Below are 25031 nucleotides of genomic sequence, written 5' to 3' on the forward strand. Positions count from 1 at the left end.
TTTGTACTCCACGGACAAACTTGCCTGTTGTTCCAATTATCATTGGATTTCCTGCTTTAGTATTTCAGTCTCCTATGGTGAAACTTTTTTTAATTGCCCTAATAAATGATAAAGTTTTCAGGAGTTACATGTATCATCTTCTCATATAGGAATATAAACAGTTTCACTTTGAGTGTCTTATGCTTACTCTATCATATTTAGCTTTTTATCTCTTGTAGTTTGACTGTCATATTATTTATTCAGCTCTACCCTTTTCATCAGGGATGCTTAAAAGTCTTCAATTTCATTAAGTATCCATTTTTTTCCCAAGAAGCACTCAATTTTGCTTCTTGATCCTAGCTACTTTGCCTTCCAGAATATCATATTGTATACCCTCCTTTAACATGGAAGCTGCTGAATTTTGTGTGATCCTGGTTGTGGCTCTAAGATATTTGAATAGTTTCTTTCTGGCTGTTCGAAGTATTTAAGTACAATATTCCTGGGTGTTTTCATTTTGGGATCTCTTTTAGGAGGTGATCAGTAGATTGTTTCCATTTCTCTTTGACCCTCTGAATCTAAGATCAGGGGAGGTTACCTTCATAATTTCTTGAAATATAGTGTCTAGGCCCTTTCTTTGATTATGACTTTCTGGTGGTTCAATAATTTTAAAATTCTCTCTCCTTGGTCTATTTTCCAGGTCAGTTGTTTTTCCAGTGAGAAATTTTACATTTTCTTCCATTTTTTCATTCTTTTGACTTTGTTTTATTGTTTCTTGGTTTCTGATGGAGTCATTAACTTCCACCTGCCCAAATCTAATTTTTAAGGAGTCATTTTTTTCTTCAGTGAGACTTGTGTATCATTTTACATTTGGCCAATTTTGCTTTTTAAGGAGTTCTTTTAATTGCCCAGGTCTGTTTTTTTAAGGTGTTATTTTCTTCAATATTTTTTGCGCCTCTTTTATGCCTGTATTGTTCAATCATGTGTGACTCTTTGTAATCTCATTTGGTGTTTTCTAGGCAAAAATCCTGAAGGAGTTTGCCATTTCTTTCTCCAGCTCATTTTACAGATGAGAAAACTAAGGCAAATAGGCTTAAATGACTTGCCGCAGGGTCGCATAGCTAGTAAGTGTTTGAGGACAGATTTGAACTTAGGAAAATTAGTTTTCCTGACTTCAGCCCTGGTACTATATCCATTGCACCACCTAACTGTGCTTCTTTTACCATGCTGTTAGTTCTCTTTTCATAATTTTTTTCATCACTCATTCTATTCCCAATTTTTTCTCTAACACTCTTAATTTTTTCTTTAACTCTTCCAGAAATTCTTTTTGGGTTTAGGTGCAAATAGCATTTTTCTTTTTTTTTTTTTTTAACATTTGTTTTTAAACCTTTGAGTTCCAAATTCTCTCCCTTCTTCCCTCCCCACCCACCCTTATTGAGAAGGCAAGCAGTTTGATATAGGTTATACATGTGTTGTTAAACAAAAGACTTCCATAATAGTCGTTGTGAAAGACTATATTTTCCTCCATCCTATCCTGTCCCCCATTTATTCTATTTTCTCCTTTGACCCTGTCCTTTTTCAAAACTGTTTGCTTCTGACTACCCCCTCTCCCAATCTACCCTCCTTTCTATCATCCCACCAACCCTTATCCCGTTCCCCCCTACTTTCCTGTACAGTGAGATACCCAATTGAGTGTGTATGTTATTCCTTCCTTAAGCCTAATCTGATGGGACTAAGGTTCACTCATTCCCTTTTACCTTCCATTCAATTATAACAGCTTTTTCTTGCCTCTTTTATGTGAGATAATTTACTCCATTCTGTCTTTACTTTTCTCCTTCTCCCAATATAGTCCTCTCTCACCCCTTAATTTTATTTTTTAGATGTCATCCCTTCATATTCAATTCACCCTGTGCCCTCTGTTTATATGTATATATTCCCTTCAAGTACCCTGACACTGAGAACAGTTCAACAAGTCCCTTACAATTTCTCTTTCCTGTTTACCTTTGCATGCTTCTCTCAACTATTGTATTTGAAAGTCAAATTTTCTATTCAGCTTTGGTCTTTTCATCAAGAATGATTGAAAGTCCTCTATTTCATTGAATATCCATTAGTTTTGCTAGGTAGGTGATTCTTGGTTTTAATCCTAGCTCCTTTGACCTCTGGAATATCATATTCCAAGCCCTTTGGTCCCTTAATGTAGAAACTGCTGATCTCATGTTCTGATTGTGTTTCCACAATACTTGAATTGTTTCTTTCTGGCTGCTTGCAATATTTTGTCCTTGACCTGGGAACTCTGGAATTTGGCTACAATACTCCTAGGAGTTTTCCTTTTGGCATCTTCTTCAAGAGGCTATTGGGGGGATCTATAGGGGGTGGAGCGAAGATGGCAGCTTGAAAACAGGGACTCACTCTCCCCCAAATCCCTCCAAACACCTGTAAAAAAATGACTCTAAACAAATTCTAGAGCTAGAGAACCCGTGAAATAACAGAGGGAAACAAGTCTCCAGCCCAAGACTGCCTCGATGGTCGCTAGGAAGGGTCGCACCATGCTGGGAACTGAGTGCAGCCTAGTGCGGGCTGTGCTAGGAGAGACCAGGCCGGAGTAGACCGGGTGGAGCAGACCTCAGGTCCCTGAATCACTGAGTTGTGGGAGTTACCAGACTCCTCAACCCACAAACACCGAAAACAACAGAGCAGGTCAGTGGGAAAACTACTGGATCTGGGTAAGAGAAGGATGTGGTCTTGCCCCAGCCCCCAGGGTGGTGGGCGGCCACAGCTGCTCTGGCAGCTGCTTCCAGAGCTCCAACAGCAGCTGCTTCCACAGTCCATGGCCCACACAGTGGGAGGAATCAAGCAGCAGATCAGAGCAGGAGTGTAGGGAGCACTTTGCTAGCACAGAGGCATAGATCTGGGTCACAGTCCTAGTTGGCAGTTCTTGGGGGAAGAGGAGCTCTGGTGTGGCAGAGCTTTCAGTGACTGTGGGGAGGAAGTCCTCTTGGTAGTTAAATAGCAGAAAGGAGTGCCTGCACTCAAAGACCAGAACACAGGCCCAGAAGAGGAGCATCGTACCGCCTCAGAAGAGAAGTAGTTCTGACAACAGCAGTGCAAAACCTCTGAAGCTTGGGACAAAGCAGTCTCCACTCTGAAAGCAGTCATAATCTGACTAAATGCTCAAAAGTTAAGCAATTTGGCTGGGAAAATGAGCAGGCAGAGTAAAAAGACTCAGACTGTAGAATCTTTTTTGGGTGACAAGATCGAAACATATGGCCAGAAGAAGTCAACAAAGTCAAAGATCCTACATCAAAAGCCTCCAAGAAAAATATGAATTGGTCTCAGGCCATGGAAGAACTCAAAAAACATTTGGAAAAGCAAGTAAGAGAAGTAGAGGAAAAATTGGGAAGAGAAATGAGAGGGATGCAAGAAATCATGAAAAACAAGTCAATGACCCAAAAAATATGAAAGAAAATAACACCTTAAAAATAGATTAACCCAAATGGCAAAAGAGGTCCAAAAAGCTAATGAGGGGAAGAATGCCTTAAAAGGCAGATATAGCCAAATGGAAAAGGAGGTCCAAAAGACCACTGAAAAAAATAACAGCCTTAAAAATTAGAATGGAGCAAGTGGAAGCTAGTGACTTCATGAGAAATCAAGAAATTATAAAACAGAACCAAAAGATTGAAAAAATGGAAGACAATGTGAAATATCTCATTGGAGAAATCACTGACCTGGAGAATAGGTACAGGAGAGAGAGTTTAAAAATTACTGGACTACCTGAAAGCCATGATCAAAAAAAAGCCTAGACATCATCTTTCAAGAAATTAAGGAAAACTGCCCTGATATTCTAGAACCAGAGGGTAAAATAGAAATTGAAAGAATCCACTGATTGCCTCTTGAAAAAGATCCCAAAAAGAAAACCCCTAGGAATATTGTCAACAAATTCCAGAGTTCCATGTCAAAGAGAAAATCCTGCAAGCAGCCAGAAAGAAACAATTTGAGTATTGTGGAAACACAATCAGGATAACAAAAGATTTAGCAGCTTCTACGTTAAGGGATCGAAGGGCTTGGAATATGATGTTCCAGAGGTCAAAGGAGCTAGGATTAAAACCAAAAATCACCTATCCAGCAAAACTGAGTATAATGCTCCTGGGCAAAATAAGGATTTTCAATAAAATAGATGACTTTCATAGAGGCAATAGGTTAATTCTTTCAATTTCTGTTTTACCCTCTGGTTCTAGAATGTCAGGACGGTTTTCCTTGATAATTTCTTGAAAGATGATATCCAGGCTCTTTTTTTGATCATGGCTTTCAGGTAGTCCAGTAATTTTTAAATTTCCTCTCCTGGATCTATTCTCTGTTTCTCACAAAGTTACTAATTTCCACTTGCTCCAATCTAATTTTTAAGGTTGTATTTCCTTCAGTAGTCTTTTGGACCTCCTTTTCCATTTGACTAATTCTGCCTTTCAAGGCATTCTTTTCCTCATTGGCATTTTGGAGCTCTTTTGCCATTTGGGTTAGTGTATTTTTTAAGGTGTTGTTTTCTTCATTATTTTTTGGGTCTCTTTTAGCACATTGTTGACTTGTTTTTCATGATTTTCTTGCATCGCTCTCATTTCTCTTCCCAATTTTTCCTCTACTTCTCTTACTTGCTTCTCCAAATGCTTTTTGAGCTCTTCCATGGCCTGAGAACAGTACATATTTTTCTTGGAGGCTTTTGATATAGGCTCTTTGACTTTGTTGACTTCTTCTGGCTATATGTTTTGATCTTCTTTGTCACCAAAAAAAAGATTCTAAATTCTGACTCTGAGTCCTTTTTCACTGCCTGCTCATGTTCCCAGCCAACTACTTGACCCTTGAGCTTTTTGTCAGGTTATGACTACTTTCAGAGTGGAGAGTGCTTTGTCCCAAGCTTTAGGGGCCTTGCGCTGCTGTTTTCAGAACTTCTTCTACTCCACCGTCACAGCAGGCTGTGTCACAGCAATGTTCCTCCTCCCCCAAGAACCACCAACCAGGGCCACGACCCAGATTCAAGCAGGATAAAGCAAGCCCTGCACTCTGGCTCTGATCCACTGCTTAATTCCTCCTACCAGGTGGGCCTGGGGCCAGAAGCAGCTGACACTGGAGCTCTGGAAGACACTGCAGGAGCTTCCTACTGCTGCAGCCCACCGCACACTGCCCCACCTCCACTGCCCCCAGGGCTGGGGCTGACCGCTCTCACTCTGATCCAGCAGTTTTCCCACCAACCTGCTCTGTTGTCTTTGGCATTTGTGGTACTCAGTGATTCAAGGTCCTACAGCCTGCTCTGCCCAACTCCCCATCTGGTTGGTCCTGGCTTGGCCAATGTTGGGCTGTGCTCCGCTCCCAGAGCCATGCAATAGACCCTTTGTAGCAACCATTCAGGCTGTCCTGGGCTGGAGACCTGCTTCCTTCTGCTGTTTCCTGGGTTCTGCAGCTCTAGAATTTGTTTGCAGTCATTTTTCACAGGTGTTTGGAGGGACCTAGGGGGAGAGCTTAAGCAAGTCCCCGCTTTCCAGCTGCCATTTGGCCCCACCCCCATCAGTGGTTTTTCAAGTGAGGTATTTCACATTGTCTCCTATTTTTTCATTATTTTGGTTCTGTTTTATAATTTCTTGATTTCTCATAAAATAATTAGCTTCCATTTGCCCCATTCTAATTTTTAAGGAATTATTTTCTTGGGTGAGCTTTTGGACCTCCTTTTCCATTTGGCTAATTCTGCTTTTTATGGCATTCTTCTCATTGGCTTTTTGGACCTCTTTTGCCATTTAGGTTGGTCTATTTTTAAGGTGTTATTTTGTTCAGTATTTTTTGGGTCTTCTTTAGCAAGCTGTTGACGGGTTTTTTATGATTTTCTTGCATCACTCTCATTTCTTTTCCTTGTTTTTCCTCTACTTCTCTTACTTGATTTTCCAGATCCTTTTTGAGCTCTTCCATGGCCTGAGACCAATTCATATTTTTCTTGGAGGTTTTTGATGTGGGATCCTTGACTTTGTTGTCTTCTTCTGGCGGTTTGTTTTGACCTTCTTTGTCACCAAAGGGTTTTATAGTCTGAGTCTTTTAATGCTGTCTGCTCATTTTCCCAGCCAATTACTTGACTTTTGAGTTCTTTGTCAAGGTATGACTCTGCTTCCAGAGTGGAGAGTGTTCTGTCCCAAGCTTCAAGGGTTTTGTGCAGCTATTTTCAGAGCTACTTGTAAGCATTTGTAAATTTTCAATTCTTCTGTGGTGGTATGATCCAAGGAGAGGTGTTTACTCGTCTTCTGACCTGTGCTCTTGTCTGTGCGTTGGAACTGTGAGGAGGACTCCCTCTCCACAGCTGCCACAAGTTCTGCCATGCCAGTGCTCCTCCTCACCCCAGGACTGCCACCCAGATCCAAGCAGAGGCAAAGCAAGAGAATCCTGCCTCAGTGCCGGCAAAGAGATCCCTGCAGTCTTGCTCTGAATAGCTGCTTGATCCCCCCACTGTGTGTGGGCCACCAGCTCTGGAAGCAGCTGCTGCTGCCTCTGTGGCCGCTACTGCAGCCAAATCTGCCTCCCCAAGGCTGGGGCCGGACTGTGCCCTCCTCTCACCCAGGTCCAATAGAGTTTTCCCACTGACGTGCTAAGTTGTCTTTGGCATTTTTGGGTTGAGAAGTCTAGAAACTGCCACAGCAGCCAGTGAAGCAATGCCCTGAGGCCTGCTCCGCCCAGTCTGCTCCTGCCTGAGCTGTGCTCCACTCCCAGCCTGGTGCAATAGACCCTTCCCATCGACCTTCCAGGCTATCTTGGGCTGTAATTTTGTGGGTTTTTTGGGGCTAGAATTTGTTTGGAGTCATTTCGTGCAGGTGTTTAGAGGGATTTGGGGGAGAGCTCAAGCAAGTCCTTGTTTTTACTCTATCACCTTGGTTCTGCCCCCAGCATTTTTCTCTGCAGCTTTTCTGGGTAACTTTTCACATTGTTGTCTTCTTTGGACTTTATGTCTTGGTCATCCTTGCCATCATAGTAGGTTTTATGGTCAAATTCTTTGCTCATTTTTCCTGCCTATTTCTTGACTTTGAAGTTTATGTAAAAGTTAGGCTCTGCCCACCGCAGGGTGGGAAGGCACTGTGCCCAGCTTCAGGCGTTTTTTGTGAAGCTATTTTCAGAGCTAGTTCTGGGGCTCTACAAGCTTTCTGTACTTTCAAGGTGGTGTGATCTGAGGAGAGTTGTGGTCACTGCTCACCTGGTCTGTGCTCTGGTCTTTACCCAGGAAAGGCCTGCTCCTCTGCACCACAAGTGCTAGTCCTTCCTTTGTCTTGTAACTGTGACCGGGGCTCCTGCTTCCTTGTCCGTGCCCTGGAACTGCAGCCCAGAACTGCTTATGGGCAGTAGAATTGCCAGCCAGTCAAAGCTATACCCCTTGCCGGCAGAGGGTCCTCTGTAATCTCTTTCTGACTCATCCTTTGACTCTCTCACCTTCTCTGGGCTGAGGGTTCCCAAACCTGCTCCTGCTCCTGCTGCCGTTACTATTTGTGGGCTCCGGACGGGCCTCCACTAGAGCTCTACCGAGGAAAATGCGCACCCTGACCTTTAGTTACTCCAGGATGTGATTTGTGGCATTACTTTAAAGCTGTTTGGAGGGGAATGTTGGGAGAATTCAGCTGAGCGACTGCCCCTACTCTGCCATCTTGGCTCCATGCACCCTTTTTAGATATTATTTAGGTAACCTCTCTTATGGTCACGTAACAGCAATAATAATAGTACTAGTAATAATAATCACTTAGTCAAAACTTAAAGAACAATATGTTTTAAAAATTCAACACTCACAAATTTTCCATTTCTTTAATAGCACTTTTAAGACAGGCTCTATCTTTATTTTTTGCAAGTTATTGACTCCCCTCTCAAGAAGCCTGATTACAAACTGTATGGCCTGAGTAGGGCAGGTACTTCTGGTATGAGTAACATGGGTAGTAGAAGTCATGTTTTTGTTTTTGTTTTTTTAAATAAAGTGACTATTACCAGTATAAATGAGAGGCTTCTCTAAATGAAAATAACTCGACTTCCACATTAGAAAAGCAAAAATTAAGACACGCATGGTAGAAATTTTTCTATTATATATCTTTATTTATTGCAGGTTGAGCATTGTTCGCTCCTGAAGAACCAGATATTAGATTATGAAGCTTCTACAAGGAGGTTAAATATGCAGATTGGAGACTTGAAATCACAACTTAGGCAAACCCAAACAGGTTGGAAGAATTCTTTATAGATTAATGTTTAAAGTTCCTTGTAGGAAACTTTGTCTAATTGAAATGCAATTAAGTATTTTTATGAGTCTGATTAGAGGACAACTAAAATATATGCCCTCATGAAAATAAGATTGCCCATTTTGGGAGATGCCAAAAAGTCAGGTAATTAACCTCAGGCAGTAGTTTATCTTTTGGAAGCATTTTACAAAGGTAATATGTTGTACTGATCTTTAGTGCAAGGCAGGATTGGGCCTTATCATATATTAAGGGATTTGGAATTTCATCATTTAGTGCTTTGTTATCTGTAATTTTACTGCTGTCAGGAAACTTATTTTTTTAAAGTCCATTCCTTTTTTACACACATAGTATATACATGGTTATTGTAATAGCAATAATAATACCTTAGGGTTATGTGTGTGGTGTACATTTTAATTAAGAGTGCTGCCCTAGTAGAGATCCAGCTGGCCAGTTCCACTTGGTCAACTGAGCTCCTACTCTCCTCTTCCCCCTCCCCCCTCCCCCTCCCCCCTCGGGAGGAGAAAGTGAGGCTGGTGACTTTGCACAGCCCTCCCTCCCTTAAATCCAATTCAGTTGTAAGTCATATCATCTCTCTGATGTTGTGGTCCTCTTTGAGGACGAGGGACAAACCACACACACAACTTCGTGATCGTTTCATTGTCTTAGTATTAGCCTGTAGTACTGTGAGACTCTTGTTCTCTTTGGAGCAATAGGTTTCTCACCTATTTTATTTCCTGTAGTTCATTCCACTATAGAATGAAGAAGCTAGATGGCCTAGACTGAATTCAAACTTCATAGAACAAATTCCCTTAATAAAAGGATTTATTCTATAAAACTTGTACTCAGGCAAAAGGCCGCACCCAGAGACCTAGAAGGCCGTGGCTTCCCCACCTCTTGTTAGAACTCTTGACTTGGTTACTAGGAAGACCTGATTTCAAATCCTAACTCAAAGTTTCAATAGCTGTGTGACTGAGCAAGCCACTTAACCTCTCAGCTTCACTTTCTTCATCTGTAAGATGAGGATAATAATAGCACCGACCTCACAAAGTTGGTCTAAAAGCCCAATGAGGTAATGAATGTGTTGTAAAGCTTAGCGGGCTTCATCGATGTGAGCCACTCCTGTTATTGTTGTAGGCAGGCAGCTAGGTTGAGCAGAGGATGGAGAAGTGTGCCTGGAGTAACAGAGACCCAAGGTCAAGTGCAGCTCAGACCCTTTCTAGCTGTGTTCTACCTAGTTTCCTCAACTGTAAAATGGAGATGATAATAGTAACTACCTTCTAGAATTATGCTATGGATAAAATGCTTTATAAACCTCATCATCATCATCATCATCATTAGCAAAAGCCCTCTTAGAGGAATACATCAGTTTTATCACTCAAACAGAGATCGCATCTCTCTTGATGTGCAAGGATCGCAGTACAAATCTGTTCAGTAGTTATGTGGGAGTTTTGAGACACTCACCAATTGCTGCGTATCCTTGATCACATCTCTCCATCTGTTTTATAAATTAGTTGGAACTTTACTGCATTTGCCTGTTTGCAAGTTGTTTGCTCTCTTATGTCTTTTAGTGAATCTCTTTTCAATTTTAATATTTGAAGACTAAACAGAAAATGTTTTGAGCCTTGCCAGTTTACTTTGGTATTGATTTAATATGCCATGTCTCTGAGCTCTCTCTTCTCAAGTCCTACTTTGATTCCTTAATTCAAAACATAAATATTTATTAAGTGCCTACTCTATGTTAGGTGCTGGGGATACCAGAAAATCCCTAAATAGCTCCTAACTTCCTCAAGGAGCTTATATTCTCCTGGGGGAATATAGCAAGTTTAATATCAGGTAATTGAATAGAGAATAGAAAATAAAAAGAGGGCACTAACAGCTAGAAGGTTAAGGAAAGCTTCATGGAGGAGGTAGCACCTGAACTAAGCCTTGAAGTAAAATCATTCAGTCAACAAGCTTTTATTAAGTACCTACTGTTGCCAGTCACTACACTAGGCACTGGGAGTAAAGACAGAAGGGAAACAGGGAAGCTTACATTGTGTCAGGGGAAACATGAAAGAGAGAAATGAGGAAAAAGTATAGTCTAGGCATGTAAATGCATGGAGGTAAGAGACAGACTCTCAGATTCAAGGGAACAGCTAATACTTTGATTTATTCAGAATGCAGGGCCCTAAATGCCAGGCCTAAGGAGTTCGTGTTTCATCTTAAAGGCTATGCCACCAGAAACTAAACTCTGACAGGTTCTGCCAAACTAGGAAGTCTTCACATATTGGCCAAATGAAAGACTGGATCATCTGAGGCCAAGCCTGATTAAATTCAGAGAGGCTCATTCCTAAGTTAGCAGCAGCTGCAAAATTAGCTATTTCTTGAAGATAGTGTCCTAAATCATAGAGCAGTTATGGCAACGATATTGAAAAAAATCATGGGTCCTTGAAGTATAAGAAATACACATCTGGTTACATGCATTCACTTATGTTTGTGTTTTTAACTATGAATATAGTTACAGAATGGAGGAAGTTAAGTTCTGTCTGAAAGACCATGTGTGAATCAGACCCATGTACAAGTCTCAATGATGTTTTGAATTGACTTTTCTATGTTCTAAAAATTTTTAAACCTTTAAAATGTTAGTAAATTCTTAATTTCATTTAAGTGAAGAAAGCAAACTGTATTGACATACCAAATCAAAGTTGCCAGTTTTTATAGCAAAGCAGTCACTTCCTCCCTTAGGTCGTACTTTTGTCCTTTATTTCAGTACCATTCTTCTACCCCAGTTTCTTTGTTTCTCCATGGAATGCAAGCCTTGCCCAAACCTAGCCTTTGACCTTGGCCACAGAAGCAGACATTCATGGAAGCTTCTTTACCTCATGTGTTAGTGAACTTGATTAATTATTAGCTAAATAACTTTTGAGTAACGCTGTCATCTCACTCTATATGTAGGGAAAAGTTTGCGAAGCCACATTGACTCAGTGTAGCAGACAGAGTGTGTACAGTGTAGATTCAGAGATCTGGCGGTTACTGGCCTTCATTTCCTCGTCTATAAAATAGGTATAATGTCTCCCCTGCTTCCCAAGTTAACATCAATTGTGAGGTTCTATCGATAAAAGTACTTAGTACTTCACATTACACCTAACAGTCCATTTTAAAGGTCCCCCAGACGTCTAGGTTTAAAAGAAAGAAAGAAAGCAGCAGGCAGACGTCATGCTACGAAGAGAAAAGTTGTGGTTGGAATGGTTCATTACATGCTGCACAGAGCAGCATCACAGCATTGAAACCCATTCTGTTTCCAGGCGGTTTTGACCTGAGCTTAGGACTGATTGTTACTTTGTTGTACTGACATGTTTGTGTTAAATTTGGGGAAGAAATCAAAATAGATTTATGTAGAATGCAGCTGCAGCAGTTATTGTGGGACCCTTCTACAACTGACTCACTTTTAATATGAATTTAATGGTACTTGTTTTAGTTCTAGGTGCTATCTGAACATTAGCAAAAGAAATTCAAGAATTTTAAAAATAAAAATATCCTTTCTTTTGCAGTACTGTGTGTGTGTATATATATATGTACATACATATATACATATAAACACACATGTCTGTTCAATGCTTTTCCCACTAAAATATATAATGTTTATATGTATACATATATGCATATGTACATAATATACATACATATATGTGTATATGTGTATGTATATCGTAGTGGAAAAAACATTGAACATGGACTTACAGCACCCAGATTTAAGGTCTAATTCTACCACTTGCTAGCTGTGACATGGTGTCCTCAGATCTAAAATGAGAGTAATAGTACTGTCTCAATAGTTAGAGAATCAAATAAGATATACATAAAACCCATAAAACACTATTGAAATGTGAATTTTCTGTTCAGTTTTATCTTTTGATTTTATTCCTTCGTATTTTAAAAAATAAATTCTAAAATTGTGACCTTATTTTTTAGATGATTTTCCATTTCTAAAAATTAATTTGCTCTTATTTTCAATGCTTAAATATCTAGCTTTAGAGAATGAAGTATACCGGAACCCAAAGCCATCACTGGTTGATCGTTCAGTCATTGATTTCACAAGTGACAAGATTGTACCTCATGACATTTATATAGATAATTTCTTGAAGAATCAGTTCTTTTCTGATGCTGTTGTTCAGTCAGAAGATCTTCCAAGGAGCAGGTATTGCCAGCATGCCAGAATTGAAAATACTTCTACAGATGCTGACCTTGAATTTGTAGCTAGTACCAAAGCGAGGGTGAAAGAACTAGAGAAAGAGGCAGAGTACTTAGAAGAAGCCTATAGGAATTACCAGCAACGTGTTATTCAGGCTACAGTGAAAAGCCGCTCACCAGCAAGGAGTCAATCTCCTTCACTTTTACCAGCGATTCTAAGTAGTAGTATTCACAAAAAAGGTATGTTTGCAGAGGACAAATTTGTTTCTGAGCAGCTTCCACTCAGCAGTCTTAAAGACGAGAAAGGTGATGGGATGACTGACAACCAAACTCCGCAGCAAAGGAGACCCCCTTCCCCCAGACGTCTTTCCTCTACCCCACGTCCAAAAGCAAGGAGAAGCCTTAACCAAATGTATTTAGGAGGTGAGCTGCTATTTTAGTGAATATCTCTCTTCATAGAGCTGCTACTATCTGAGAAAATATAATTTAGATAACCAGTTCTCTATTTTCTATTAGTTTGTTGTTGTTGTTTGTCTTTCTTTCCATCCCCAGCACTTAGTGCAGTGCCTGGCAAGTGGTAGGTACTTAATAAATGCTTGTTGACATGACTATTCAAAAGATAAAGAAAACATATAAACAAGTTGTTCATAATTTTATAGGTATATATTTGTGGGCTCAACTTCCTTGCATTTAAATAATTTACATGAATGTATAGAGTATAGCCACAGAATGTGTTTTATTAATAGTAATGTTATTATTGAAGTTTAATTCAAGATGTAAGTTTGATTTAATTTGTATGACAGACATAGTCTGCTTAACATCAGTTGATTACAACAACAAAACATTACCTATTTCTTATGGGGCACTTAGTTCCTTAGGAAATGTCATAATTACTGAATCATATTACATTGGAAATCTCATTGCATGGTGACTCTTAGTTATATTTCAATTACCATAAAATAATCTTGGTCACAACAGTGTTACGTGGAGTACACCTTACAGGTTGTCTCAAAAGTCTCAAGACTTTTGGAACACCCTATTTAATAAATGTGACTGGAAAAAGAAGGATCATTTCTAGAGATGATAACAGTTAAAGAAGCTTTCGGGTCAAGTGGAGGAAAGTGAAACTTAAAGCTAAAGTGTTGAGAGCCAATAATGTAATGAAATAATGTAAACTAACAAAAATAGGGTTTGTTTGTTTTTTACCTCAATAGAAAGGCTTTCTGTTTCCTCAGCTCTACAATGAGAGTGTTGGACTTTCTGGACTCTGAGATCCCTTCCAGCTCTGAATTTGTGATCCTATGAAAAGAGTTCCAGACTAAATCATAAAATCTGAGTTCTTTTTCTCTGTATTTGGCTACGTGACTTTGATCTTAATTTTCTTATTTTTAGCATCAGAGGAGTGTGCCAGAATAACATGATTCTGTAACGTTCCATGTGCCATGTGTCTTATAGTTCTAGTACTCCCTTAGCAATATACTACATACCTTACAGGGTTGTTGGGAGGAAAATAATTTATAAATGCTCAGGTACTATATAAATGTGAGGGTACTATATAACTGTGGTAATTTTTATTCCTTGGATAATAGAAACTAGTTATTTTTGTTCTATAATATTTTGATAGCAATTTAAAAAATAGTCTTAATGTCACTCCTAAGAAATTTACAACATACACTAAAATACAAGATTATGCCTTTCAGGTAATGGGTCATTTGTTGTGTCTCCCTGTCACCTTGGTGACAAAATTCCATCACCAATTCCAAGGACAACCCAACTTTCATCTGCTGTATCTGCTCCCAATATCTCAGTTGCTTGCTTACCAAGCAATCGTCAACAGAAGTCAAGGTAAAGATCATAATTATTTGTTTGAAGTACCTAATTTCACTTTATTTCTGAATGTTAGACATAGGTTTTCTAGTCATTTATTGAAGGTTGTATAGAAATGTATAATTTGCATTGTCCAAAATAAGTTTTTCAAATTAAACTTTTTGTTTCAAATGAACATTTCTTAACTGTTTGGTGGGGAGGGAAGGTTTGTAGAATTTAAGTAATAGATTATACTTTGGTTAAATTATTTACTTTATACTAAGTAATGTGCTAGGTGATGGGGGTACAAAGACAAAAAGAAGAAACAATCTTTAATTTCAAGGGCCTATTGTGTAAACAATAAATAGTGTATAAACATGTACATGTATCCCTATACAAAATATAGGAATAGGGACTGGACCTGACATTTCATTGATACTGGGAACTCTCAGATGAGGATGCTCCTTCTCGTAATGAAAGCTAAGGTCTTTATATCAGTGACATTATGAAGGATGCTGCCTTTTTCAGCAAAATAAGTATTCTTTGATAAACAATCATTAGGTATCTAAAAAGTACAAAGTACTGAAATTTGCATTGGAAATTTAAAAAAAAACTGTATGGTTGCTACCTTCAAGAAGCTTATAACATATAGAAAAATAAAACATGTACCCAAATAATTGTAATAGAAGTAGAAGGAGAAGTAAGTAGTACAAATCAAACAGAGTTGTGAGAGATTCGGGATAGGCATTGCACTTGCCTCTAGCAATGAGGCAGGGTCAAAGAGTTTGATAGAAAAAGTGGAACCTGAGTTGAACTTTGAAGAAAAGAAAGGAAGTCCAACTTGGGAATAAAGGATTCTATCCATTAATGCCCAGGTAGGAGAAAAGCTGATTAAATCTGAGAATTAAAATTAATTAAATTAAAACACGTTATCTTATTTGAAGAGTACAGGAAGGAGAATACTGTGTTACCACCAGGAGGTAGGTTGGAAGTGGAATATTAAAGACTTTGAACTCAAGGCTAAGGAATTTGTATTTTATCTTGTAGGTAATAGGTAACCACTGTGAAGGTTTTGAGTAGGGGAATGATGTGACCTGACGTGAGCATTAGGAAGATTGCTTAGTGTATTGCCAAGGCCTGTTGATTTGCAACATCTTTTGAGTATACCCCTTTGTCTCCAGCGACACTGCCACTACTCTAGTGCAGGCCCTCATCCTCACACTTGGATGATTGCTATAACCTGCTGGTGGGTCTGCTTGCTTCAAGTGTCTCTAGCCACTCCAGTCCATCCTCCAGCCACTAAAGTGATTTTCCTAAAATGCAAGTCTGATCATTGTACCCCCTACTCAATAAACTCCAGTTATCTGTTGCCTCTAGGGGCAAATACACAATGTTTTTTAGCATTCAAAACCCCTCTTAACCTAGCCACCTCTTATCTTTTCCATTCTTGTTATACCTTACTTCCCACATATACTCTTCATTCCAGTGACACTGGTGTCCTGGGTGTTCATTTCTCAGCTCTGGGCATATTCTCTGGCTGTACTCCATGCCAGGAATGCTCTCCCTCTTCTGCTTCTCCTGATATCCTTGGCTTCCTTTAAGTTGCAACTAAAATCCCACCTCCTCCAGGAAGCCTTCCCCAACCTCGCTTAATTCTAGTGTTATTTCCTATTTATCTCATATACGGCTTCTTTTGTATATATTCATTTACACGTTGTATCCCCTGTTAGATCACGAGCTCCATGAGGACAGGGACTGTCACTTGACTTTTTTTGTATCACCAATGCTTAGCACAGTCCTGGCACATTATTGAATTGATGCGGGGGTGGATTGAGAGGAAGGAGATTAGAGAGGAAAGGAAATGAGACTGAGTTTCAGAAACTGTAGCTTTTAAGTACAAAATATTTTGGTGGTATTAATGGTTGAAAGAATCAAGAAAGGCTTGTCATAGAAGGTTGCACTTAAGTTGATTCTTTAAAAAGGAGTTCAAGGTTTCAAAAGGAGGAGATGAGGAGGGAGAACATTCCAGGCATGGGAGAAATCCTGTGTAAGATGGAGATTAAAAAAAAATCACATACAAGGAACAGTAAGTGGGCCATTTGGCTGGAATGTAGTAGAATAATGTGGAATCATTGTGGTAGGAGCTATATTATAAGACCAAATAACAGGAGTTTGCATTTTGTTCTGGAGGTAATAGTCACCATAATTTCTTGAGCAGTGGAATGACATGATCAAGTCTTTGTGCCACAGTTTTTTCATCTGTTAAACGAGGATAATATTATCCTACTTCTCCTGACGTTATTGTAAGGAACACTTGTTAAACCTTTAAATGCTATATGAATATGAGTTCTTATTTGTGTACTAATCAGCTAAGTATAGCATAACTATTAAGCACAAGTTTTTTCATGCAACTCTCATACTTAGGGTTTTTTGGGAGGCAGCTAGCTTGATTTATTTTGCAAGTGAGACATTTTATTGTCAGTAAAATTATAAGATTATTAATTAATATATTTTTAAAAGTAATTAGCTACAGTGACCCTCTTTCTTAACTCATTTTGACAATAATTTTGCTAGTGCCCTTCTCTCTCCCAACCTCCATGTTAAAAAAAATGGAAAAACAGAATCTTGTACTAGATATTAGTATGGTCAAACAAAAGATTTCCACACTTTTGGTTGTAATCTAGAAATGTATGTTCCATTCTCCACCTTGAGACTCTTACCTCTGTCAAGAGGTAGGAATGCTTTTTTGATTGGTCCTGGTTGGTCATTGGCATGATCAAATTTATTAAGTCTTTCAAAATTATTTTTCTTTACAGTATTATTATTGTATAAATTGTTGTCCTGGTTCTCCTTCATTCTGCATGAGTTCAGATTTCCCTATAATTGTCCATTTAACCATTTCTTATGGTACAAGAATATTTCATCATACTCATATACAATAATTTGTTCAACTATTCCCCAATTGATGGACACCCCTATAATTTCCAGGTCTTTTCCAGAACAGACAGAGCTATTATAAATACTTTTGTGTATATGGGTCTTTTCTCTCTATTTGATCTCTAAGGCATAGGGTTAGTATTGGTATTTCTGTGTAAGGTGTTGCACATTTTAATGATTTTTTGAGTATAGTTGTAAATTGTGTTCCAGAAATGCCAGACCATTTGACAGCTCTACTAGTAATGCATTAGTATGCCTGCCTTCCTACAGACCCTCTAACAATCGTCATTTTCCTTTTTGTCGTTTTTGTGGGATCTTCTGGGTATAAAATGGAACTATTTTTAATAGAGCTGTTGATAGCTTGAATTTCTTCCTTACTTGTTTTAATATCCTTTGACCACTTATCTGTCAGAGGGGAGATAATTCTTGTTCTCTGTCTTTTAATCAGTTTCTTATGTCTTTGATATTAGAACTTTATCAGAAAAACAGTTAACTCTTTCCCTTCTAAATTTAAGTGCATTGGTTTGAGTTGTACAAAATTTTTTTGTGTAGTCGGAGTTGTCCTATTTTGTCTTTTACTACCTTTTATATCTAGGTCCTATATGTACTTGGAGCTTAGTGTGGTATATGGTATGATACAGTAGTTTACTTAAACCTAATTTCTGGAAGACTTTGCACCAACCCGTCCTTTTTCTGTCTTCTTTTTTTAATATAAATCCAACCAGGTCATAGCATATAATCTTTTTAATATGTTGCCATGGCGTCTTTGCTACTCAATTTCAGTCCTTTATATTTTATTAAGAATTTTTACAAAAAAAGGTCATTAGGGATATTGGTTTATAGTTCTCAGTCCCTGCTTTGCCTATATCTAGTTTAGGTATCAAGACCATAATTGTGTCATAGAAAGAACTTGACTCAGTTCCCTTACCTCTATTGAAAACAACACAGTATTGGAATTAATTATTCTTTGAATGCTGAATAGAATTCACTTGTAAATCTATCTGGTCTAGGGTTTTTTCCTTGAATTCATTTATGGCTTGTTTAGTTTCTTTTTCTGAGAGTGAGCTACTTTAATTTTCTATTATTCTGTTCATCTGGGTATTTTATATTTCTAACAATACTTATCCATTTCATTTATCAGTTTTCTTAGAATATTGTTGGGCAAAATAATTTCCAGTAATTTACTTTTCGTTTGTTGTGAATTTTCCTTTGTACTTAGGATGTTGGCTGTTTATCTCTTTTTAAAAATTAGATTAGTTAATGATTTATCTGTTTTATTGGTTTTTATTAGTTGGGGACCTCAGTTTGTCCCTTGCAGACTTATACAAAGCTAAGAGAAAAATAAACAAGAAGAAAGTTAAGAACCAGAGTAGAATTTAACAAAAGATTATGATAAATATCTCTGGTACCTACTGAATGAAAATAGAAAGAGCTTACATGTAACTCAGTTGTACATGGCACCTTTATAAAAATTGGTCTTGCACCTTATAAACAAATATAGAAAAACAGAAATATTAAACTATCCTTTACTGACCAGTTATAATCAGTAAAGGACTTTTGAAAAATTATTCAAACGTCATTTGAGAGGATTTAATTCCTTACTGGAAGATTTCTGTCCCTAAGCAGTCATCAGAAGAAAAAACATATCAGTGTATTAGGCATGCAGCTAAATGAACTAGAAAGATAAAATTGGCCAAGTTGATAACCAAGTCATTCTTTAAAAAAATACTTAATTGGTAAATAAAACTAGGACCTTCTTATTGTTTGTTTAAAGATGTCATCTGAAAACTACCTGTTCATATCCTTTGACCATTTATCAGTTGGGGGAATTACTCATGTTATTCTGAAGGGCTTTTAAAACCAAATAGGTGGTTTATATTTGATTCTAAAGACAAAGCAATATGGGGCCATTGAAATTTATTTGAACGATATGGTCAGATGTGTGCTAAAGGAAAATCACTTTGACATTGGCACTCTGGACTGTAATGGGGAAAAGACTTGAGACAGACGGGCCAGGTAAGAGGCTGTTGGAGTAGTCTATATGAGAGGTAATTATGACCTAAGCTAGAGTCAAGGTACAGGCCATACCTTGTTTATTGTGCTTCGTAGATACTGCATTTTTTACAAATTCTATGTGGCAACCCTGAGTCAAACAAGGCTCTTGGAGCCAATTTTTTCCAGTCGTACATACATTGTGTTTCTGTATCACATTTTGGCAATTCTCATAATATTTCAGACTTTTTCATTATTATTATTTCTGTTATGGTGACCTGTGATCAGTGACCTTTTTGATGTTATTATTGTAATTGTTTTGGGGCACCACTAACTGTTCCCATATAAAGGGGCAAATCAATACATGTTGTGTGTGTTCTGACTTTGCCATTTCCTGTCTCTCTCCCTCTCCTCTGGCCTCTCTATTCCTTGAGACACAACAATATTGAAATTAGGCCAATAACCTATAGACTAAATGTTCAAGAGAAAGGAAGAGTCAGCCAATGTGGCAGACTTTATTGTTTTCTAAAGAAATTGCCACAGTCATCTCAACCTTCAGCAACCATGAACCTCATAAGTCAACAGCCATAAACATTGAAGTAAGACCCTCCATCAGGAAAAAGATTACTACCTGCTGAAGGGCCAGTTATGGTTAGCATTTTTTAATCAACAAAATATTTTTTAATTAAGGTATATATTTTTAGACATACTATTGCACACTTAATAGACTACAGTATAGTATAAGCATTACTTTACATGCAATACTTTTACATAGGAAACTAAAACATTCGTGTGACTCACTTTATTGCTGTGTTCTAGAACTGAACCTCAAATATCTCTAAGGTATGCCTGTGTGTATGGAGATGAAGATGGCCACAGTTTAGCAACTGACCGAATATGTAGGTTACGGGACAGTGAAGAATTAAGAATAACACTGAGGTTAAGATTGGGAGACTGCAAAAATGGTGGTGTCCTTAGAAGAAATAGGGAAGTTTTGCTAGGGGAATGATGAGGCAGGTATATAGGACCATCTTCCTTTTTCCTGCTTAAGCCCAGTAATCTGATTAAAGGATGTAACCACAAAATCCTGGATTTAGAACTACTAGTTGACTTAGTTTAGTGTCCTTAGTCTGTCTTCTGTTCCTTCAGGCCCTATGACCAATAGGCAAGTCTCAAGATTGCCTCAGTATTGTTTCCTATAAAATGAGATTGCAATTCACAGTATTGTTGTGGGGAAAGTACTGTTAAAACCAGCTTTTTAATCATAGTAATTTGAAAAACCAAGAGTTTGTATGTAAGTGCTTGGAAGGCTATCCTGACTAAAATAAGCTGAACTTGGTGAGAAGGGGCCTTCTTGCTTATTTCCTTGTTGTGCTGTTGGTGGTTGAGGCTGTCAGGTAAGTGAGGTTATGGTAATTTATGTAGCAAGACAATGTACGAAAAATTGAAAATGAGTATGAAAACATGGTAATGGTGGTAGGGTGTAGGGGATGTGAACAAGCTGCAATATGTAACAGATGAGTGAAAGATATAATTAAAAATATAATCCCATAATTCTAAGTTTAACACATGTAGATCTTGGTTTGGGTTTTAACAACGCCATTAAGCTATATGATTATAAATACTTGGTATCAGTTTCTTTATCTTTTAAAATGAGGGAGTTGGATTAGATCTATCTTTGTAATTTTTAATTTTCTCAAGTATTATTAGGTTTAAGCTTTATTCCTCTGAAAAACTTGTAGATATAAAAAGAATTTCTTGCTTTTGTTGTTCTGATACCTGTAATATGTAATTGTCATTTATTTTATGATTTGTGCTTAATACAGTCCATATTTTGAATTTAGTGTTTGCCTTTAGTATTCATTGAATGGCCTCGCAAAAGATTGCCTAGGGAAAGGCATTTCTAGATATTTACACTTTGGAACTTTGGCTTTCTTAGCTACAGATGAAAACAAGACAGATTTTTTTTTACGTAAGAGTTAAATTTATTTTGAAACAAAAACTGTTAACAACTTTAACACCTATATAGTTTAAGCCTTGTGATTTTTGTACCATTAACCTATAGTTCTGAAATGATAAGTTACAAGGTGTGACTATTGAAAAGTTGAATGTAAATTTTTTTTCTTTTAAACTTATGAATGTGATTCTGTAGCTAGATTTCTTCTCCTTAAAAGTAAATTATTTTATATGTTGTATTTTTTAAAACTAAGAATAAGAATAGCATACGGGCAGTGCTGAATAAGCTTTATAAGCTCTCAAGTATTCAGTCTTACATCTTCACGGTATGTATCACATTGGTCCTGGGACAAGTTTTTTAAAATACATCTGAAAAAATTCTTTTAGAAGCTACATCAAGATGACAGTGAGTATAGTCCAGAGGTAAATTAGTGTAGTGTTCTACTAAGGCAGAAAGCATCCAACTGTGGTTTTGACTTTTACATTAATGAATCTTGTTTTCTTCTAGTAATTCTGAGCAGCACACTGATCAAGATGTAAGTGAATTTTCAAATGCAGAGAAATCAGGCATTGAAGATGTTCAAAATGAATCTTCCTTAGAGTGTAAGTTCTAATGCTTACTAGCTTTAGTAATTTTGACATATAGATAATTTAGTGAAATATACCCACTATAAGTAAATACAAGGCAGGAAATGCTTACTATGCAACGTAGGTTTATATGCTTTCATATTCTTCATACACGTCATAGACTTTTAGACTTTTTAGACATTATTTAAAGGGCAAGAGGCTCTGCAGTTGGAATCTGGGGCTCTTTTTCCCTATGCCACTAACTAGCTAATGTGACTTCGGGCAAGTTGGTTTTCTTACCTGTAAAACAAGAGGAACTAGATGATCCTTCTGTTCCCTTCATCTCTAACATTCTGTTAGCCGGTCAGTCAATAAACCTTTATTAAGATTTATTGCTACTGTGTGTCAAACACTGTGCAGAGTGCGGGTGACATAAAAAGAAGCAAAAAACCAGTCCCTGCCCTCATAGACAAATAATGTACAAACAAGCTGTCTACAGGAGAAATAGGAAATAAGAGGGAAGGTACTCGAATTAAAGCAGTTTTGGGAAACACTGCCTGTAGAAGATGGGGCCCAAAGTCCAAAAGATGTATTCATGGAAAAGTAATTAGTCATTTAGTTTTCTCCCTAGTCAGTCACTGTATAAGAAATTATTGAAAGGATTCAGTGCCTGAATAAAAGTAGAATTTTTCAATAACATCATATCAAAAGCAAATGTATTGGTTTTTTTCTTATTATAAACTAGAAAATTTTGTATTTTTCTTTGGATTGTAGTGAGCTTGGTTTTCTCTAGATTTGGATAAAACCCATTTTCAGTGGAAAGAGTACTGGCCTGAGAATCAGGAGAACAAGTTTTTATCTCTGGCCTAGCTATTAACTGGGTCTCTTAAGACCTTGGACCTTCATTTTGGTCTCTAATGTTTCTTTCAGATCCAAAATTCTGATATATCAAATAAATGTAAGTTTTATAATTTAATGGTAATTTATAACCTGAGAGAATTTTGATTGAGAGGTAGAAAAAATCGAAAATTGGTTAAATAAGGAGTTAATGGTGCTGGCATAAAAAAAATATAATTTTGAAATGTATGGTTTTGTTTAAAAACATTCTGGGTCATTGTGTTTTTGTAAGCAGCCTGGAAGGTAATGGATTTTTTTCCACGCAGCAATTATTTTCTTGGGTAATATCTTAAGTTTTATTTCTTAAATATTTGTAAAATAGATGACATTCTTTCAAGCATTTAACCCCAAGCTTTTACAAACCTGTAGTCAAGTTTTTTCAAAATCTGTCAAATCCTCTGTTTATAACTTAAAAATATGATCTTAATATTTTTCAGCAAATCTTTGGTAGGGGACCTTTTTAATTATTTAGCTCCCTAAAATTAAAGTATTTTAAGACCAGCTATTCCCACACTGCAACTGTTCCTTTGCCCTTCTGTTATAATTAGGGAATAATGGAGCCATTGTCCAAACCTCTTTTAGATGGTGGGAACATTCCAAAGCAACTTGAAATGGATGTGTTATATCCAGCAGGAGATATGGTTCCCACTAACAATGTCATAGACACTGTGCCAACAATAACTACTTTGCATCAGGACCCAAGTAAGTATTTTTTATTTAATAGAATATTATTAAAATAAAAAGCTTTTGAATAAGTGATTTAATTTTTGAGATAGTTACTGAGAAAATATTTGGATTGAATAAATTTAGTATATCAGATAACTGTTATATTGTAAATATAAAGTTTAAGAAAACTTTAAAGACAGACTTTTTAAATTTAGGTAACTGAGGCTTTCATAATCTGAAGTCTTGAACAGCATGCATAACTTTATCCATTTCTGCCTTCCTTGGCCCTTGAGGTTCCTCATCTACCTCTTACCCTCTGTAAAGCTGAACTGAGTCAGAGCTACTGTCCTTCTTTTGCCCTTTCTAAAATACTTAAGCCCCCAAATTGGCTATCTCTAATTAAACACTTTTTGTCTAATTACCTAATGTCTCAATCTTCTAAACATAGAAACAGCCTCACTTAGTCTCTTAATTTAAATGACACTTTATATAAATGAAAACAATTATTAAGGGAGAAAACATGTTTAGGTGTACAAATTATAATGAGTTCTGCTTCCTATGCATGGTTGTACTTTTTTGTATTAAAGAGAGCTAAGAATTACATAAAATAATGTCAGTATTTTTTTAGGCTCCTATATGCAAGGCAGTGTTTTTAGCTGCTGGGGATACAGTGACAGAATGGAAAACAGTGTTTGCCCTCAAGGATAGTCTGTTCTATCCATGGGTGGGGGGCAGGAGAGAATACATTTATATACATAAATAGAAGGTAGTTTGAGAGGATTAAGAAAACACTAATAACCAGATCAGGAAAGGCTTCCCATAGAAGGTAGCACCTGAATTAAAGTCTTAACAGAAACTAAGGTTTCTAAGAGGCAGAGTTGAGAAGGGAAGAGTACATTTCAGGCAGGGGTGGGAGGTGGAGGTTGGGCTAAGGCAGTGAAGTGGGAGATGAAATGCTGTGTTTAGCAAATAGCTAAGTGCATGAAGGGGGGATAATGTGAACTAAGTCTAGAAAGGTAACTTGTCAGACTTTGAAGTCAAACTAAGGGGTTGGTATTTTATACTAAAGGTAAGAGAGGAGCCACTGAAGATTCTTAAGCAGGGGAGTGAGTGACAGATCTGGGCTTTAGGAAGATTATTTTGACTGTGTGGAAGATGGACTCTTAAGGCTAGAGACTAGAAGGAGACCTATGATGAAACTATTGTAATAGCCGAGATGAGAGCTAATGAGACCCTGAAGTTGTGTGGTAACCAAGTAAAGAGGACAGATTGAAGAGATTAAGGTAAAATTGACAGGACATGGTAACTAATTGGATATGCAAGGATGGGTGGTGGTGAAGGAAAGTGAAGAGTTTGAAACTGTGTACCTGGTTGACCCCAAGGGTGGGAAATTTGGAGGAGGAATAGGTACCAGTTGGAGATTTCCAGTAGGAATTTGGTGATGTAGGATTGGAGCTCAGGAATGATTCTTGGATAATACAGGGTAATAAGCAAAAATTATATAAACCTTGAACTGTGCATGCCCTTTAGGGCACAATTCACCCTGTAGATGTGATGATTTTCTTTGGTTCAAAGAAGCACCAGCCCTTGAGTTTCATACTTCTTTGCAATTGATGACCCCAGAAAAGTATAAAGCAGAGGAAAGGGATCAAAATGCTACCTATGCAATTGATAACTTCCCATGCACTGGCACTTTGGTTCATGGAGAAGATCAATAAGAATAAGTTTGTATTCTTTTCTATTGATGAAATTGACAAATCATCTCTCCTATTCCTTTGGAAGGTGGGATAAATGACTTGCCCTTCCCATCCCCTACTTCTACCCCTTAAT

The 25031-nt window shown here is 37.6% G+C and overlaps 1 protein-coding gene across 5 annotated transcripts in view; it reads left to right on the top strand.

Annotated features, from left to right (window-relative positions):
* Positions 1–25031, top strand: part of OFD1 (OFD1 centriole and centriolar satellite protein) — a 59267-nt gene that overhangs the window by 31667 nt on the left and 2569 nt on the right. For 4 of the 5 annotated variants that reach the window (XM_036744227.1, XM_036744228.1, XM_036744229.1 and 1 more), the window contains 5 exons: positions 8084–8195; positions 12219–12803; positions 14081–14225; positions 21580–21674; positions 23118–23237. In XM_036744227.1, coding sequence (XP_036600122.1) covers positions 8084–8195; positions 12219–12803; positions 14081–14225; positions 21580–21674; positions 23118–23237 — 1057 coding nt within the window. Of the gene's footprint in view, positions 1–8083; positions 8196–12218; positions 12804–14080; positions 14226–21579; positions 21675–23083; positions 23238–25031 lie in introns of all 5 variants that reach the window. The other variant, XR_005009554.1, reaches the window with a different exon arrangement.

This window comes from Trichosurus vulpecula, chromosome 2 (genome assembly GCF_011100635.1).
Source record: "Trichosurus vulpecula isolate mTriVul1 chromosome 2, mTriVul1.pri, whole genome shotgun sequence".
NCBI classification, from domain to species: domain Eukaryota; kingdom Metazoa; phylum Chordata; class Mammalia; order Diprotodontia; family Phalangeridae; genus Trichosurus; species Trichosurus vulpecula.